General features: G+C 42.4%; 2 protein-coding genes across 3 annotated transcripts in view; both read left to right on the top strand.

Annotated features, from left to right (window-relative positions):
- acss1 (acyl-CoA synthetase short chain family member 1) overlaps positions 1-10,194 on the top strand; it is a 19,104-nt gene extending 8,910 nt beyond the window's left edge. The window contains exons 6-14 of the mRNA XM_068734470.1: positions 84-231; positions 968-1,105; positions 1,642-1,734; positions 4,675-4,787; positions 6,598-6,724; positions 6,798-6,925; positions 7,494-7,557; positions 8,308-8,429; positions 9,381-10,194. Coding sequence (XP_068590571.1) covers positions 84-231; positions 968-1,105; positions 1,642-1,734; positions 4,675-4,787; positions 6,598-6,724; positions 6,798-6,925; positions 7,494-7,557; positions 8,308-8,429; positions 9,381-9,587 — 1,140 coding nt within the window. The 3' untranslated portion in view covers positions 9,588-10,194. The remainder of the gene's footprint in view (positions 1-83; positions 232-967; positions 1,106-1,641; positions 1,735-4,674; positions 4,788-6,597; positions 6,725-6,797; positions 6,926-7,493; positions 7,558-8,307; positions 8,430-9,380) is intronic.
- A 747-nt stretch (positions 10,195-10,941) lies between these two features.
- On the top strand, positions 10,942-15,684 carry LOC137890287 (zinc finger protein 665-like). Of its 2 annotated transcripts, XR_011105283.1 has the most exons (3): positions 10,942-11,129; positions 12,514-15,169; positions 15,274-15,684. XR_011105283.1 is itself a non-coding variant. In XM_068734469.1 (2 exons), exons 1-2 carry the CDS (start codon positions 11,001-11,003, stop codon positions 14,506-14,508), a joined length of 2,124 nt encoding a protein of 707 aa, XP_068590570.1. In that variant the 5' UTR covers positions 10,942-11,000; the 3' UTR covers positions 14,509-15,684. The 2 variants fall into 2 exon arrangements, 1 of the variants encoding a protein (XP_068590570.1); XM_068734469.1 differs by having other exon boundaries at positions 12,514-15,684.
- The last annotated feature ends 46 nt before the right edge of the window (positions 15,685-15,730 follow it).

Raw genomic sequence — 15,730 nt, forward strand, 5'->3', positions numbered from 1 at the left:
CCGGGGCTTCTGGGAGATGTAGTTTCTTAGAAACAGGCCGCTGTCTTCAGAGTGACGTGACCCTCTGTGTCGTGTTTCCTCAGTACGTGTTCGACCACCAGGACGGAGACGTGTTCGGCTGCGTGGCCGACGTCGGCTGGATAACGGGACACAGCTACGTGGTGTACGGCCCGCTGTGCAACGGAGCCACCACAGTCCTGTTTGAGAGCACACCTGTGTACCCAGACCCAGGTAAGACCCAGACCCAGGTAAGACCCAGAACCTCCTCTGAGCAGACATGAAGACTCTGAGGAAGTTCCTCCGATGTCCACTTTAGGCTCCAACCGGTCTGGTCTTTGTATGTTCATGACAGTTGTCACAACAAATCAACAAAATCACAACAAATCAACAAAATCACAACAAATCAACAAAATCACAACAAAATCACAACAAAATCACAACAAATCAACAAAATCACAACAAATCAACAAAATCACAACAAGTTGTGTAAACAAACACAAAGAAGGACTGTGTTCTTAAATCTCTTCCTGCGTGAGGACCAATGAGTTTGTGGGTTTTTAAGATCCCGTCGACCAATCAGAGAGGATCAGTGCTGCACGCCGATGCAAAGCCATTGTGGAGGGAACTTAAAGTGGACCTCCTGGTTCTGGTTTTAAGATGGTCTCTCTCTTTGAAGTTTAAAAGTTGTGCTCTTCAGATAAACCCGGTAAGTAGTTCTTATCTCCTGAGGGAACAGGGACACAGTCGACTACTTTACGGCCATGAAGGAACCTTTGAGATGAGAAGGAACCAGTGAGTCTCCTGGTTACTCTTTAATGGAGCTTATCTCTGGTTTTATTGGTGGCTTGTCTTCTCCTTACAGGAAGTGTGTGACCTTTAGGATCAAGATATAGTCATAACTACTAACTTGACAACAGGAACCAGAGTCCTGATCGCTCTGTCTCTCTGCCTGTCTGTCTCTCTTCAGGTAGGTACTGGGAGACCGTCCAGCGTCTGAGGATCTCTCAGTTCTACGGAGCTCCGACGGCTCTTCGTCTTCTTCTGAAGTACGACGAGAGCTTTGTGAAGAAGTACGACCGCTCGTCTCTGAGGACGCTGGGATCAGGTACCACAAGTACTCAAGTACTCTACTGAAGTAGCAGTACTATCTAAATACTCCAGACTCCAATACTCCCAGTGTTAAAGTTAAACGTCCCTCTCTGTTTGGTTTGTCCCTTCTGGGCTTCTGTAGGAACATGGCGTCTCATTCTGAGGTAACCAAAGCAGATTAAACACCTCAGAAGAGATGGTTACTGAAATAATGTTCTGCCAGTAGATCCCTCTACTTCTGTGAAGTACCTGAGACATGTAGAGCAGTAAAGGAGCAATACTTCCTTCTGAGATGTAGTACAAAGTCCTGTAAAGTACATGTACCTCATAGGGGTACTTGAGTACTATATAAATATAGTTTGATATAAATATATATGGCTAGATATAAATATAGTTAAATTTAACTATATCTAATTAATAATTGATAAGCAAACTACAAAGATATTGACCCACTGTGTGTGTGTGTGTGTGTGTGTGTGTGTGTGTGTGTGTGTGTGTGTGTGTGTGTGTGTGTGTGTGTGTATGTATATGTGTGTGTGTGTGTGTGTGCAGTGGGAGAGCCCATTAACCATGAAGCCTGGCACTGGTTCCACAGTGTGGTTGGAGACGGACGGTGTCCTCTAGTGGACACCTGGTGGCAGACAGGTGAGACATATTAACAAGAGACAATGAAAGTGTCCTGATTAACACATTAAAATATAATGAATGAATCATTTGTTCAATGATCCGTCTGATTGATACAGTTCATCTGGATCAGGTATAAATATATGTATATATACAAATAATAATAATTAAAAGAATGGTATTAATAATGGTAATAATAATAATAATGGTAATAATAATAATAATAATAATAATAATAATGGTAATAACAATAATAATAATAATAATGGTAATAACAATAATAATGGTAATAATAATCATAATAATAATGGTAATAATAATCATAATAATAATGGTAATAATAATCATAATAATGTTAATAATAATCATAATAATAATGGTAATAATAATAATGGTAATAATAATAATAATAATAATGATAATAATAATAATAATGGTAATAATAATCATAATAATGGTAATAATAATAATAATGATAATAATAATAATAATGGTAATAACAATAATAATGGTAATAATAATCATAATAATAATGGTAATAATAATCATAATAATGGTAATAATAATCATAATAATAATGGTAATAATAATCATAATAATGTTAATAATAATCATAATAATAATGGTAATAATAATAATGGTAATAATAATAATGATAATAATAATAATGGTAATAATAATCATAATAATGGTAATAATAATAATAATGATAATAATAATAATAATGGTAATAATAATCATAATAATAATGGTAATAATAATAATAATAATGTAATAATAATATTAATAATGGTAATAATAATAATAATAATAATGGTAATAATAATCATAATAATAATAATGGTAATAACAATAATAATGGTAATAATAATCATAATAATAATGGTAATAATAATAATGGTAATAATCATCATAATAATAATAGTAATAATAATAATAATAATGGTAATAATAATAATAATAATAATGGTAATAATAATCATAATAATAATGGTAATAATAATAATAGTGGTAATAATAATAATAATAATGGTAATAATAATAATAATAATAATAATGGTAATAATAATATTAATAATGGTAATAATAATAATAATCATAATAATAATGATAATGAACTTTATTTATAGGGCAGTTTTCAAAGTGCTTTAAGAGACAAACTTCTCAAATCAACTGGAGGAGAGAAGAGAGAGAACGTCTGATGAAACTTTAAACAATGAGAGAAAGAGTGATGCTTCATGAACCGTCCAATCAGAGCTGAGCATGTAAATCACATGCTCAGCTCTGATTGGTGACACACCTGGTGCTTCAGGCTTGTGAGGAGGAAGAGACAGAGTCCAACCAGACGGGATGTTTCTGTCACGTGATCTCTGACTCATGAAACAAAGCTTCACACCACGGAGACGAGGAAGACCTGAGGAAGACCTGCTGAGGAAGATCTGCAGAGGAAGAAGACCAGCTGAGAAAGACCTGCTGAGGAAGACCTGAGGAAGTAGACCTGCTGAGGAAGATCTGCAGAGGAAGGAGACCAGCTGAGGAAGACCTGCTGAGGAAGACCTGCTGAGGAAGACCTACTGAGGAAGACCTACTGAGGAAGACCTGCTGAGGAAGACCTGAGGAAGTAGACCTGCTGAGGAAGATCTGCAGAGGAAGAAGACCAGCTGAGGAAGACCTGCTGAGGAAGACCTGCTGAGGAAGACCTGAGGAAGTAGACCTGCTGAGGAAGATCTGCAGAGGAAGAAGACCAGCTGAGGAAGACCTGCTGAGGAAGACCTGCTGAGGAAGACCTACTGAGGAAGACCTGCTGAGGAAGACCTGCTTAGGAAGACCTACTGAGGAAGACCTGAGGAAGAAGAAGACCTGCTGAGGAAGACCTGCTGAGGAAGACCTGAGGAAGAAGACCAGCTGAGGAAGACCTGAGGAAGACCTGAGGAAGAAGACCTGCTGAGGAAGAAGACAAGCTGAGGAAGACCCGAGGAAGAAGAAGACCTGCTGAGGAAGACCTGCTGAGGAAGACCTGAGGAAGAAGAAGACCTGCTGAGGAAGACCTGAGGAAGAAGAAGACCTGCTGAGGAAGACCTGAGGAAGACCTGCTGAGGAAGACCTGCTGAGGAAAACCTGAGGAAGAAGACCTGCTGAGGAAGAACACCAGCTGAGGAAGACCTGAAGAAGAAGAAGACCTGCTGAGGAAGACCTGCAGAGGAAGAAGACCAGCTGAGGAAGACCTGAGGAAGACCTGCTGAGGAAGAAGACCTGCTGAGGAAGACCTGAGGAAGAAGAAGACCTGCAGAGGTCAGACAGGATCCTGCTGAACATTAAAATAACAGATTTAATCTTCAGCTGAAAGCATCAACGTGTCACAGCACCACCTGGAGGTGGATTTGACCCACATGAGACACAATGTGGTGAAGAAAAGCTGCATAATGTGAGAGGAAGAGGAAGAGGAAGAGACCTTCTTCTCCTCCTGTTTGTGTCTGATTCTCTCTGAAGCTTTCACCCTAATTTGAGCGATTAGCAGCAGAACATCTGCAGCTCTGCAGAGAATGAATTAAGATCAAATCCTCAACACACTTACACCCCCCCCCCCACAGGATCACTGACAGAGTGTGTGTGTGTGTGTGACCTAATTCCTCGACGATCGCCACACGGTCAGTGTGTGTGTGTGTGTGTGTGTGTGTGTGTGTGTTGTTTTTAAATCAGACTTTAAACTCTCTGCCAGCTGCTGCTTTCTCTTAAAAGGAGGAAAATCCCCAATAAATTAAGAAATTAAAGGAAATTAAAGAAGCAACATGTGAGGCCCTCTGGTGGCAGACAGAGGAGCTGCTGTTCATATGACAGGAATAAATAGATCAGCCTTAATAACAGCAATGAAGAAACCCAGCTCATGAAGAGGGCAGAGCTCCTCTTCTTCAGTGATGAAGACTAACGGTTCTCCGTGGTCCCCCCCCCCCCCCCCCCCAGAGACCGGTGGGGTCTGCATCGCCCCCCGTCCTGCAGAGGAAGGAGCCGCCATCATTCCAGCGATGGCCATGAGGCCGTTCTTTGGGATCCAGCCGAGTCTCCTGGGAGAGAAGGTGACACACGAACAACCACACTCACCTGAGCAGGTGTGAGGATGAGGATGAGGATGAGGATGAGGAGGATGAAGATGAAGATGATGATGATGAGGATGATGATGATGATGAGGATGAGGAGGATGAAGATGAGGAGGATGATGATGATGATGAGGATGATGAGGATGAGGATGATGATGAGGATACTTGTCTCTTTAGTGTGTACTTTGTCAGTACTATCTGGGTGTGTTTCTAGTATACTTGTCTCTTTAGTGTGTACTTTGTCAGTACTATCTGGGTGTGTTTCTGGTATACTTGTCTCTTTAGTGTGTACTTTGTCAGTACTATCTGGGTGTGTTTCTAGTATACTTGTCTCTTTAGTGTGTACTTTGTCAGTACTATCTGGGTGTGTTTCTAGTGTACTTGTCTCTTTAGTGTGTACTTTGTCAGTACTATCTGGGTGTGTTTCTAGTATACTTGTCTCTTTAGTGTGTACTTTGTCAGTATGAGGCCTCCTGAGTCAGAAGCAGAGTGAACTCGAGGTTTGAATAGATTTGGGAATCTGTCTGAGATGTTTCTGATCTCCCATGAATCCCGGCGTCTCGTTGACCCCTCGTGACCTTCTGGATGTAAGACATGACACCCTCCCTCTCTCCCTTCCTTCCTTCCTCTCTCCCTTCCTCCCTCCCTCCCTCCCTCTGTAATCTGTCTGTCAGAAACAGAAGCAGCAGCATCTGTTTGCTCTGATTAACAGACTTTCAGAAGTCATTATCCGCTAAAGGAGCGTAATCTGCAGACGCTCGAGGGGTTTCTCATCATCTTCATCTTCATCCTCATCCTCATCACCGGTTACTGAGAGTGGATCACTTTAGATTAGGACTCCTTCACTTTCACTCTTCATCCTCGGAGGAGGTCGAGGTCACTGCAGTGATGAAGACGACGGTCCTCGTGGGTTTCATAGACAGTCTGTAGCAGCAAACAGGAACTGTTTCAGAGTGAAGGTACAAGTACTGCAATGTAGAAATATCACTAGTATTAATATCATAGCACTCAGTCAGCAGCAGAATGACAGGTTATTATTATTATTATGAATTAAATCAATGGGTCATTGTTAATCTAGAATATTTAAAAATCTGCATTTTAACTAAAAACAACAGCTGTCATATTAATATAGTGAAGTAAAACTTACGTACAAGTACAAATACAAGTGTTAAATAAAGTAGAAATACCTCAAAATATACTCTAATGTGACAGACTACTGATGGCTAATGCTAACTGTTAGCCGTGGAGGAACACAGGTGACAGGATTAACTTTATTAATCCATTACATACTACTACTACTAAGTATAGTACTTTGTCAGTACTATACTTCTCTGGTTAGTGTGTACTTTGTCAGTATTACATGCCGGTGTGTTACTAGTATACTTGTCTGGTTAGTGTGTACTTTGTCAGTATTACATGCCGGTGTGTTACTAGTATACTTGTCTGGTTAGTGTGTACTTTGTCAGTACTATACTTGTCTGGTTAGTGTGTACTTTGTCAGTACTATACTTGTCTGGTTAGTGTGTACTTTGTCAGTATTACATGCCGGTGTGTTTCTAGTATACTTGTCTGGTTAGTGTGTACTTTGTCAGTACTATACTTGTCTGGTTAGTGTGTACTTTGTCAGTACTATACTTGTCTGGTTAGTGTGTACTTTGTCAGTACTATACTTGTCTGGTTAGTGTGTACTTTGTCAGTACTATACTTGTCTGGTTACTGTGTACTTTGTCAGTACTATACTTGTCTGGTTAGTGTGTACTTTGTCAGTATTTTCTGCCGGTGTTCTCAGGGTGAACTTCTGTCCGGTGACGGAGTGGGCGGAGCTCTGTGTATTGGCCAATCGTGGCCCGGCATGGCTCGCAGTATCTACGGAGACCACCAGAGGTTCATCGATGCGTATTTCAAACCGTACCCGGGTCAGTTCTTCCTTCATTTCACACGTCTATGATTATGATCTCAGTCTGTGAGCTGCTGTCTTTTCTCCCGCAGGGTTTTATTTCACCGGGGACGGAGCGCACCGCTCAGAGGACGGCTACTACCAGATCACCGGGCGGATGGACGATGTCATCAACGTCAGCGGCCACCGACTCGGGACGGCGGAGATCGAGGACGCTCTGGTGAGACGGGTTCTGTGAATATACACGGATCATAAATAACATTTAGATTCAATTATGTCTCATTTAACAAATCAAGAAAACAAAGAAAACAAGAAACAAACAAACACAGCGATGAAACGAGAGATCAAATGAGATTACATGATCAATCGACATTAAATTAAATACATTGAAATAAAATAAGAATAAATTAGATGAATTGAAATTAATTATGATTAAATGAGACAAATTGATATTTATATTAAATTAGATTAATTCAGATAAAATTATTTATTTGAGATAAAATCTGATAAAATAAATTAATATTACATTAATTGAGATTAAATTAGATAAAATTATATTCATTGAGATAAAATGAGGAGATGAAATGAAGAGATTTTCCTCTTTGTGAATAATAACTAATAATATAATTTTATTTATTATAATATAATATAATTAAATATAATATAATATAATATATAATATAATATAATATAATATAATTAAATATAATATAATATAATTAAATATAATATAATATAATATAATTAAATATAATATAATATAATCATGGCTGTTATTTGTTTTACAGGATGAACATCCAGCTGTTCCAGAAACAGCTGTGATTGGGTTCCCTCATGAGATCAAAGGAGAAGGTGAGACCTCAAACACACCTGAACTCCCATGATCCTCTGCTGCTGCTGCTCTGTTTCTACATCTCTTTTAAAATAATTATGTATTCATGGTTCATGAAGAAACATTAAACATTGACCAGAGAGCTTTAAAATAGATTCAATAAAACACAGAATATCTTGATACATTCATAAAACAGACAGTAGAATGGTTTGAAGATCGAATCAGTAAACTCGTCCTCTCATCAATGGATTTATTTTATGACATATTTCATATATTTTTAATATCTGCCTGCTGTCTCTCAGCAACACGTTGTATTTGTGACGCTCTGCTGCCTCCTGCTGGTCTGATGAGTGAACACCAGGACTTTAAGGTGTAGTGCATGAACATCAACATATGAAGTTATATATATATATACAATAAACAAAAGTAAAAACTGTTTTATGTTGATAATCAGAAGAGCAGGATATTCATCCATCAAACATCTGTCATTCATTCATTGATTAAAGAGTTAGTCATGAAGGTCGAGGAGAAGATCTTTGTTTTACAGCTTTTGTAGTTCTTTCTGTTTTTGGATGAAAAAAAAATCAAAAGTCAACTTCAGTTTATTAATTCACCATGTTGTTTAAATGTGTGTGTGTTTCTCTGTGTGTGTGTGTGTGTGTGTGTGTGTGTGTGTGTGTGTGTGTGTGTGTTTCTCTGTGTGTGTGTGTGTGGGATTCTGTGTGTGTATGTGTGTTTCTTTGTGTGTGTGTGTGTGTGTGTGTCCTCAGTACCGTTTGCCTTCGTGGTCTTGAAGGAGGACTTTGTAGACGACCCCCCCGTCGTCCTCCAGCAGCTCAGAGATCTCGTCTCCACAAAGATCGCCAGATACGCCGTCCCGGAGCACTTCCTGGTGAGGCTCACCTGACACACCTGGAACACCTGACACACCTGGAACACATGACACACCTGACACACCTGGAACACATGACACACCTGACACACCTGGAACACCTGACACACCTGGAACACATGACACACCTGGAACACATGACACACCTGACACACCTGACACACCTGACACACCTGGAACACATGACACACCTGGAACACATGACACACCTGACACACATGACACACATGACACACCTGACACACCTGGAACACCTGACACACCTGGAACACATGACACACCTGGAACACATGACACACCTGACACACCTGGAACACATGACACACCTGACACACCTGACACACCTGGAACACATGACACACCTGGAACACATGACACACCTGACACACCTGGAACACATGACACACCTGACACACCTGACACACCTGGAACACATGACACACCTGACACACCTGACACACATGACACACCTGACACACCTGACACACCTGACACACCTGGAACACATGACACACCTGACACACCTGACACACCTGACACACCTGGAACACATGACACACCTGGAACACATGACACACCTGACACACATGACACACATGACACACCTGACACACCTGACACACCTGGAACACCTGACACACCTGGAACACATGACACACCTGGAACACATGACACACCTGACACACCTGGAACACCTGACACACCTGACACACCTGGAACACATGACACACCTGACACACCTGACACACCTGGAACACATGATACACCTGACACACCTGACACACCTGGAACACACGACACACATGACACGCCTGGAACACATGACACACCTGGAACACCAGACACACATGACACACGACACACCAGACACACATGACACACCTGGACACAGGTACACCTTAGGTGTCCAGGTGTGTCTTACACCTGTCGGTGTTTCCTGTTGTCCCTCAGGTGGTGAAGCGGCTGCCGAAGACTCGCTCCGGGAAGATCATGAGGCGGATCCTCAGGAAGGTTGCCATGGAGACCACAAGTGAGCTCGGCGATGTTTCGACCCTGGACGACCCGACCGTCGTCGAGGAGATCATCGAGGCCCACGAGCTTTATAGGAAGCAGAGCGGAGGAGAGAAGAAGGAGGACTTCCTGACGCCGTCTCTTTAAAGGGGGCGGGGCGGGGCCGAGTCCTTCAGGTACAGGCGACGTCATCGTTCCTCAGAAGACCAGAGGAATCGAGGACAGAACACGTAGACAGGGCCTTAAAGGGACAGGACACAGGTAGCCTAGCTTAGCATAAATACTGGAGGAGGAGAAGAAGATTTCGCTAAATGTGCCCTTAAAGGATTTAAGGGCACATCTCACATGATCTGTGTGTGTGTATGTGTATGTGTGTATGTGTGTGTATGTGTGTATGTGTATGTGTGTGTGTGTGTGTGTGTGTGTGTGTGTGTGTGTGTGTGTGTGTGTGTGTGTGTTTTAGCATTAAGAATAAGTTTTAAAAAAAATTTAAATGTAAAATTTATTGTAAACTTTTTAAAGTGAGAAAGTCTTTGTTTTAGTTTTTAGACTAACTTTACTTTAGATTTTTTTAACCTACAAATTTGGAAATTTGAGTCATAAAAATCGATTGTAATTATAATATATTTTAGAATCAAATGAGAACTCTTATATTAATAATATTCATATTCAAATCAAGTGTTTTCTGTCTTTCTTCTTCGGATGTTTTTAATTTAACAGATTGTTTTATGAAGATGTTTATAGATTTATAGTTTGCAGCTGAAATTGTTTATTGATCATAAATGTAAAGAAATAAAGATTTACTAATAAACGTTCTGTTTGTGTTCTTTATTCATGTTTATAAAACATAAAGATCGAAACAGTGACGCCAAGAAAATATAACTTCTTGAATCACAAACTGTAGAACAGACACATTTTATATTTTATATTATATTTATAAGATCTTTAATCTTTACTTTAACAATCTATCATTTTATGAAAATGTTGTTAATGATATTGTTTTATCATGACTATTTTTAACTACTTTTTAAATGTATTATATTGCATTTGATTGATATATATATATATATATAAATATATATATATATATATATATATGTGTGTGAAAATATATATGTGAACATGTATAATATAGTTTTTGATACAAATACATAAGGAGTCATGACCCTGAACCGATAGATTACATAAACTTTATGAAAATATATAAAATATTTTGTTTTGTTTCTTAATTGTTGTTTTTTAAGATGTATTTAATTTGTCTAAGAATGAGTAATAATTTCATAAATGTTATTTATTTGGTTAATTATGAAAGTATTTTATAAATTTTATTTTGTACAATGTTATTTGTAATTTTAATATATATAGTTGTTTAGATTTTAAACAACATTTTCGTGTTTTTTACTGTGGTGCTTTGACCTCCGGCCAGCAGGGGGCGACATACGCACTTCCCTTCACTCCTGCTGTCGTAAAAACAGCCGTAAGTGAAGTTGCAGCAATGGCCGCTCGCTGGAGTAAAACTAAACTTTAGAGTTTCACGTTCGTGTTGAAGAGTTTCATGAGATGTGGTCCTCTGTGGAGCAGCTCGTGGAGCAGTTCACGGTGACGACGGTGACGGAAATCTGTCAGAGACTCAAAGAGAGAGAAGAAGAAGAAGAAGAAGAAGAAGAAGAAGACTCGAAGAAGAAGAAGGTCAGTCTGATTCTAAGTACATGTACTTCTACTAGTGTACATTAGTACACGTCTGAGGTACTTGTACTTTACTGTAGTACTTCTCCACTACATGTCAGAGGTACATGTAGTACTTTATATTGTACTACATCTCAGATGTTCATGTTGTACTTTATACTGTACTACACCTCAGAGGTACATGTTGTACTTTATACTGTACTACACCTCAGAGGTACATATTGTACTTTATATTGTACTACACCTCAGAGGTACATGTTGTACTTTATACTGTACTACACCTCAGAGGTACATATTGTACTTTATATTGTACTACATCTCAGAGGTACATGTTGTACTTTATACTGTACTACATCTCAGCAGAGGTACATGTAGTACTTTATATTGTACTACATCTCAGAGGTACATATTGTACTTTATACTGTACTACATCTCAGAGGTACATATTGTACTTTATACTGTACTACACCTCAGAGGTACATATTGTACTTTATATTGTACTACACCTCAGAGGTACATATTGTACTTTATACTGTACTACACCTCAGAGGTACATATTGTACTTTATATTGTACTACATCTCAGAGGTACATATTGTACTTTATACTGTACTACACCTCAGAGGTACATGTTGTACTTTATACTGTACTACATCTCAGAGGTACATGTTGTACTTTATACTGTACTACACCTCAGAGGTACATATTGTACTTTATATTGTACTACATCTCAGAGGTACATGTTGTACTTTATACTGTACTACATCTCAGAGGTTCATGTTGTACTTTATACTGTACTACATCTCAGAGGTACATGTTGTACTTTATACTGTACTACACCTCAGAGGTACATGTTGTACTTTATACTGTACTACATCTCAGAGATACATGTTGTACTTTATACTGTACTACACCTCAGAGGTACATATTGTACTTTATATTGTACTACATCTCAGAGGTACATGTTGTACTTTATACTGTACTACATCTCAGAGGTTCATGTTGTACTTTATACTGTACTACATCTCAGAGGTACATGTTGTACTTTATACTGTACTACACCTCAGAGGTACATGTTGTACTTTATACTGTACTACATCTCAGAGGTACATGTTGTACTTTATACTGTACTACACCTCAGAGGTACATGTTGTACTTTATACTGTACTACACCTCAGAGGTACATGTTGTACTTTATACTGTACTACATCTCAGAGGTACATGTTGTACTTTATACTGTACTACACCTCAGAGGTTCATGTTGTACTTTATACTGTACTACATCTCAGAGGTACATGTAGTACTTTATACTGTACTACATCTCAGAACAGTAAAACTAGGTGGTTCTCCATGAAGGTTCTTTTGCTGTTAAACTGTTTGTGTTGCAGGAGGAGCTGCTGGCTGTGATGAGGAGGTGCTGTGAGGCTCTGCTGCAGGAGCTGAGGAGGCTTCTGGAGGAGAACCAGGAGCTGAGGAGGCATCAGGAGGAGAACCAGGAGCTGAGGAGGCATCAGGAGGAGAACCAGGAGCTGAGGAAGCTTCAGGAGGAGAACCAGGAGCTGAGGAGGCTTCAGGAGGAGAACCAGGAGCTGAGGAGGCGTCAGGAGGAGAACCAGGAGCTGAGGAGGCGTCAGGAGGAGAACCAGGAGCTGAGGAGGCGTCAGGAGGAGAACCAGGAGCTGAAGAAGCTTCAGGAGGAGAACCAGGAGCTGAATGACAAACTACCATCATGTGATCCCAGGAGCTTCCATGAGGCCACGCCCCCTGCAGCTGAAGGAGACGCTCAGGTGGAGGCGAGCCACCGATCAGACGCTCCGACGGGTGGAAGCAGCCAATCGGAGACTCCTGCGTCGAGCAGCCGGCGGACCTTCGGCTGCAGCGTCTGCAGCAGCAGCTTCTCCAGACGGACCAACCTGAGCGCTCACCTGCGGGTCCACAGCCGAGAGCGGCCCTTCACCTGCTCCACCTGTGGGAAGTCTTTCTCCGCCCGCGGCAGCGTCAGAGTCCACCAGCTCACGGTTCACGGTTCACGGCGTCCCTTCGGGTGCTCTCACTGCGGGAAGCTGTTCGGCACCCGCAGCCACCTCAGGACGCACCAGGCGTCCGGCCGCGGGCGGCCGCTCGCGTGCTCGGCCTGCGGCGAGACGCTGGCGGCGAGGTGCCGCCTCCGACGGCACAGACTCATCTGTCGGGTCACAGACGGCGGGTTCGGGTGTGCGGAGTGCGGGAAGGAGTTCGCCAAACGCAGCTACCTGTCTGCACACCGGCGAGTCCACCTGAAGGACAAACCCTTTAAGTGTCCCACGTGTGAGAAAGGATTCACAACGCGCCGCAGCGTCCAAGTCCACCAGCTGACCGTCCACAGCGGACTGAGGCCGTTCACCTGCGACGTCTGCGGGCAGACCTTCAGCCAGCGGAGCGGCCTCGGAGCTCACCTGAGGACGCACACGGGCGAGCGGCCGCACACCTGCGAGCAGTGCGGGAACAGCTTCTCCAGCAGGAGCGGCCTGTCGGTGCACCGCCGCGTCCACACGGGAGAGAAGGCCTTCTGCTGCGACACCTGCGGGAAGAGCTTCAGCGTGTCGGCCAACCTGCGGCGCCACCGGCTCGTCCACTCGGGCCGCCGCCAGTTCAGCTGCGACGTGTGCGGCCGCGGCTTCACGCAGGCGGGACACCTGAAGGCGCACCGCGCCGTGCACAGCGGCGAGTGGGCGTTCATCTGCAACGCCTGCGGGAAGGGCTTCAGACAGCGCGGCGCGCTGCTGGCGCACGAGCGGAGCCACGCCGGCATCAAACCGCACGGCTGCGGCGAGTGCGGGAAGAGCTTCTCCTCGTCCGCGTCGCTGAAGCGCCACCAGCTGGTCCACGGCGGGCGGAGAGCTCGCACCTGCGACGAGTGCGGGAAGAGCTTCGCCAGCGCCCAGGTCCTGAAGACTCACCTGCAGCTGCACGCCGGCGGCGGCAAAGCGTTCTCCTGCGACGTGTGCGGCCGCGGCTACAGCTCGCTCGGCTACCTGAGGACGCACCGACGCGGCCACTCGGAGGGGAAGCCGTTCGGCTGCGCCGAGTGCCAGAAGACCTTCTCCACGCGGGCCAGCGCCAAGCTGCACGAGCGCACGCACAGCGGCGAGAAGCCGTACGTCTGCGAGGTCTGCGGGAAGAGTTTCGGAGTGTCGCAGAACCTCGTCCGGCACAAACGCGTCCACAGCGGAGAGAAACCCTTCGAGTGCGGCGTCTGCGGGAAGAGATTCAGTCAGAACAACAACCTGAAGTCTCACCTGCTGGTTCACTCGGGACAGAAACCGTTCAGCTGCTCCTCCTGCGGCCGGAGCTTCGCCTCCACGAGGAGCCTCAGGGAGCACAAGTGTGTCTCTGCTCAATGAAGTCCCTCAAACGGGACCAGCACAAGACCTGGTCCCCCGAGAACTGGGACGGGATGACGAGCCTTCAGGGATCCTCGATGACATGAAGTTATTTTATGTTATTTTATTTGTGCAGAACATGATGAAAAGAAACAGTAGTCAGTCAGAGAGGCTCAGCTGGTGACGTCATGGTGACGTCATGGTGACGTCTCTCGTTTGTTTTGAAGCCTCTAGTTCAGCATTTAGTCCGTCGCCATCTTTTTTTTTTTTGCAACCAGTGAACAGGAAGTGACCACATCTGGACTGAGGAGGAGTGACGTAGAGACGCCGTATACGTCTCTGGTAGAGACCTGTCAATCACTGTGTAGCCCCGCCCCTAAATCATCCCCTGCTTTATGGTCTGTTTGACTCTAAATGGAGCATAATGTACTAAATGAACATCATGCTGTATTGAAGAAGACTGTAAACTAGAGATTGAGACCATAAACTCATGTTTACAATGTTTGCTGAGGGAATAAATCAAGAGAGAAGTAGAGTCATTTTAGACTAGACTTCTATACAACCAGAGGAGTCGCCCCCTGCTGGACACTAGAGAGAATGCAGATTTAACAAATGAAGAACAGACTTCACTCTTTTGACTCAAAGATAAACTTTGACCCTGTCCTGGTTTGTTTCTCTGAAGGTGAAATGACTAAAATAAATAAACAGATTTATCAGAAATCCTCTTTGACATCATCCATAAATAAATAAAAACATATTAATTTCTCTAATCTTCTCTTTTTTCAGGACTTTAAGATCTCGTTCTGTGTTCTCATCCTTGAATGATGTCATCTTGTTCGGTGGTTCGATCCCCGGCTCCTGCTCTGCTAGTCTTATGTCAATGTGTCCTTGAGCAAGACACTGAACCCCAAAATGTCTCCTGTAGCTGTGTCTACGGTGTGTCGACAGATACTGAATTGTAAGTCGCTTTGGATAAAAGCGTCTGTTAAATGACTGTAATGTAATGTTATTGGTTCCCTTTACTTTTTATGTTTTTATTTACGTTCTTTGACTTTTTCAGTTTTTCTTATTTTAGTTTACTACTTTTATTTAATTATTCATTTTGTTTTACTTTGGTTTGTAGTTGTTTTTTGCCTTTTTACTACATTGTATATAATTTAAATATTCGTATCTTTTTAAAACATTTGTATTTATATAATTTTTTCACCTTTTTATTTTTATATAAAATATAATGTATTTGATG

This window comes from Cebidichthys violaceus, unplaced genomic scaffold (assembly GCF_023349555.1).
Source record: "Cebidichthys violaceus isolate CVI_PGR_0920_01 unplaced genomic scaffold, fCebVio1.0.p SCAF_64, whole genome shotgun sequence".
NCBI classification, from domain to species: Eukaryota; Metazoa; Chordata; class Actinopteri; order Perciformes; family Stichaeidae; genus Cebidichthys; species Cebidichthys violaceus.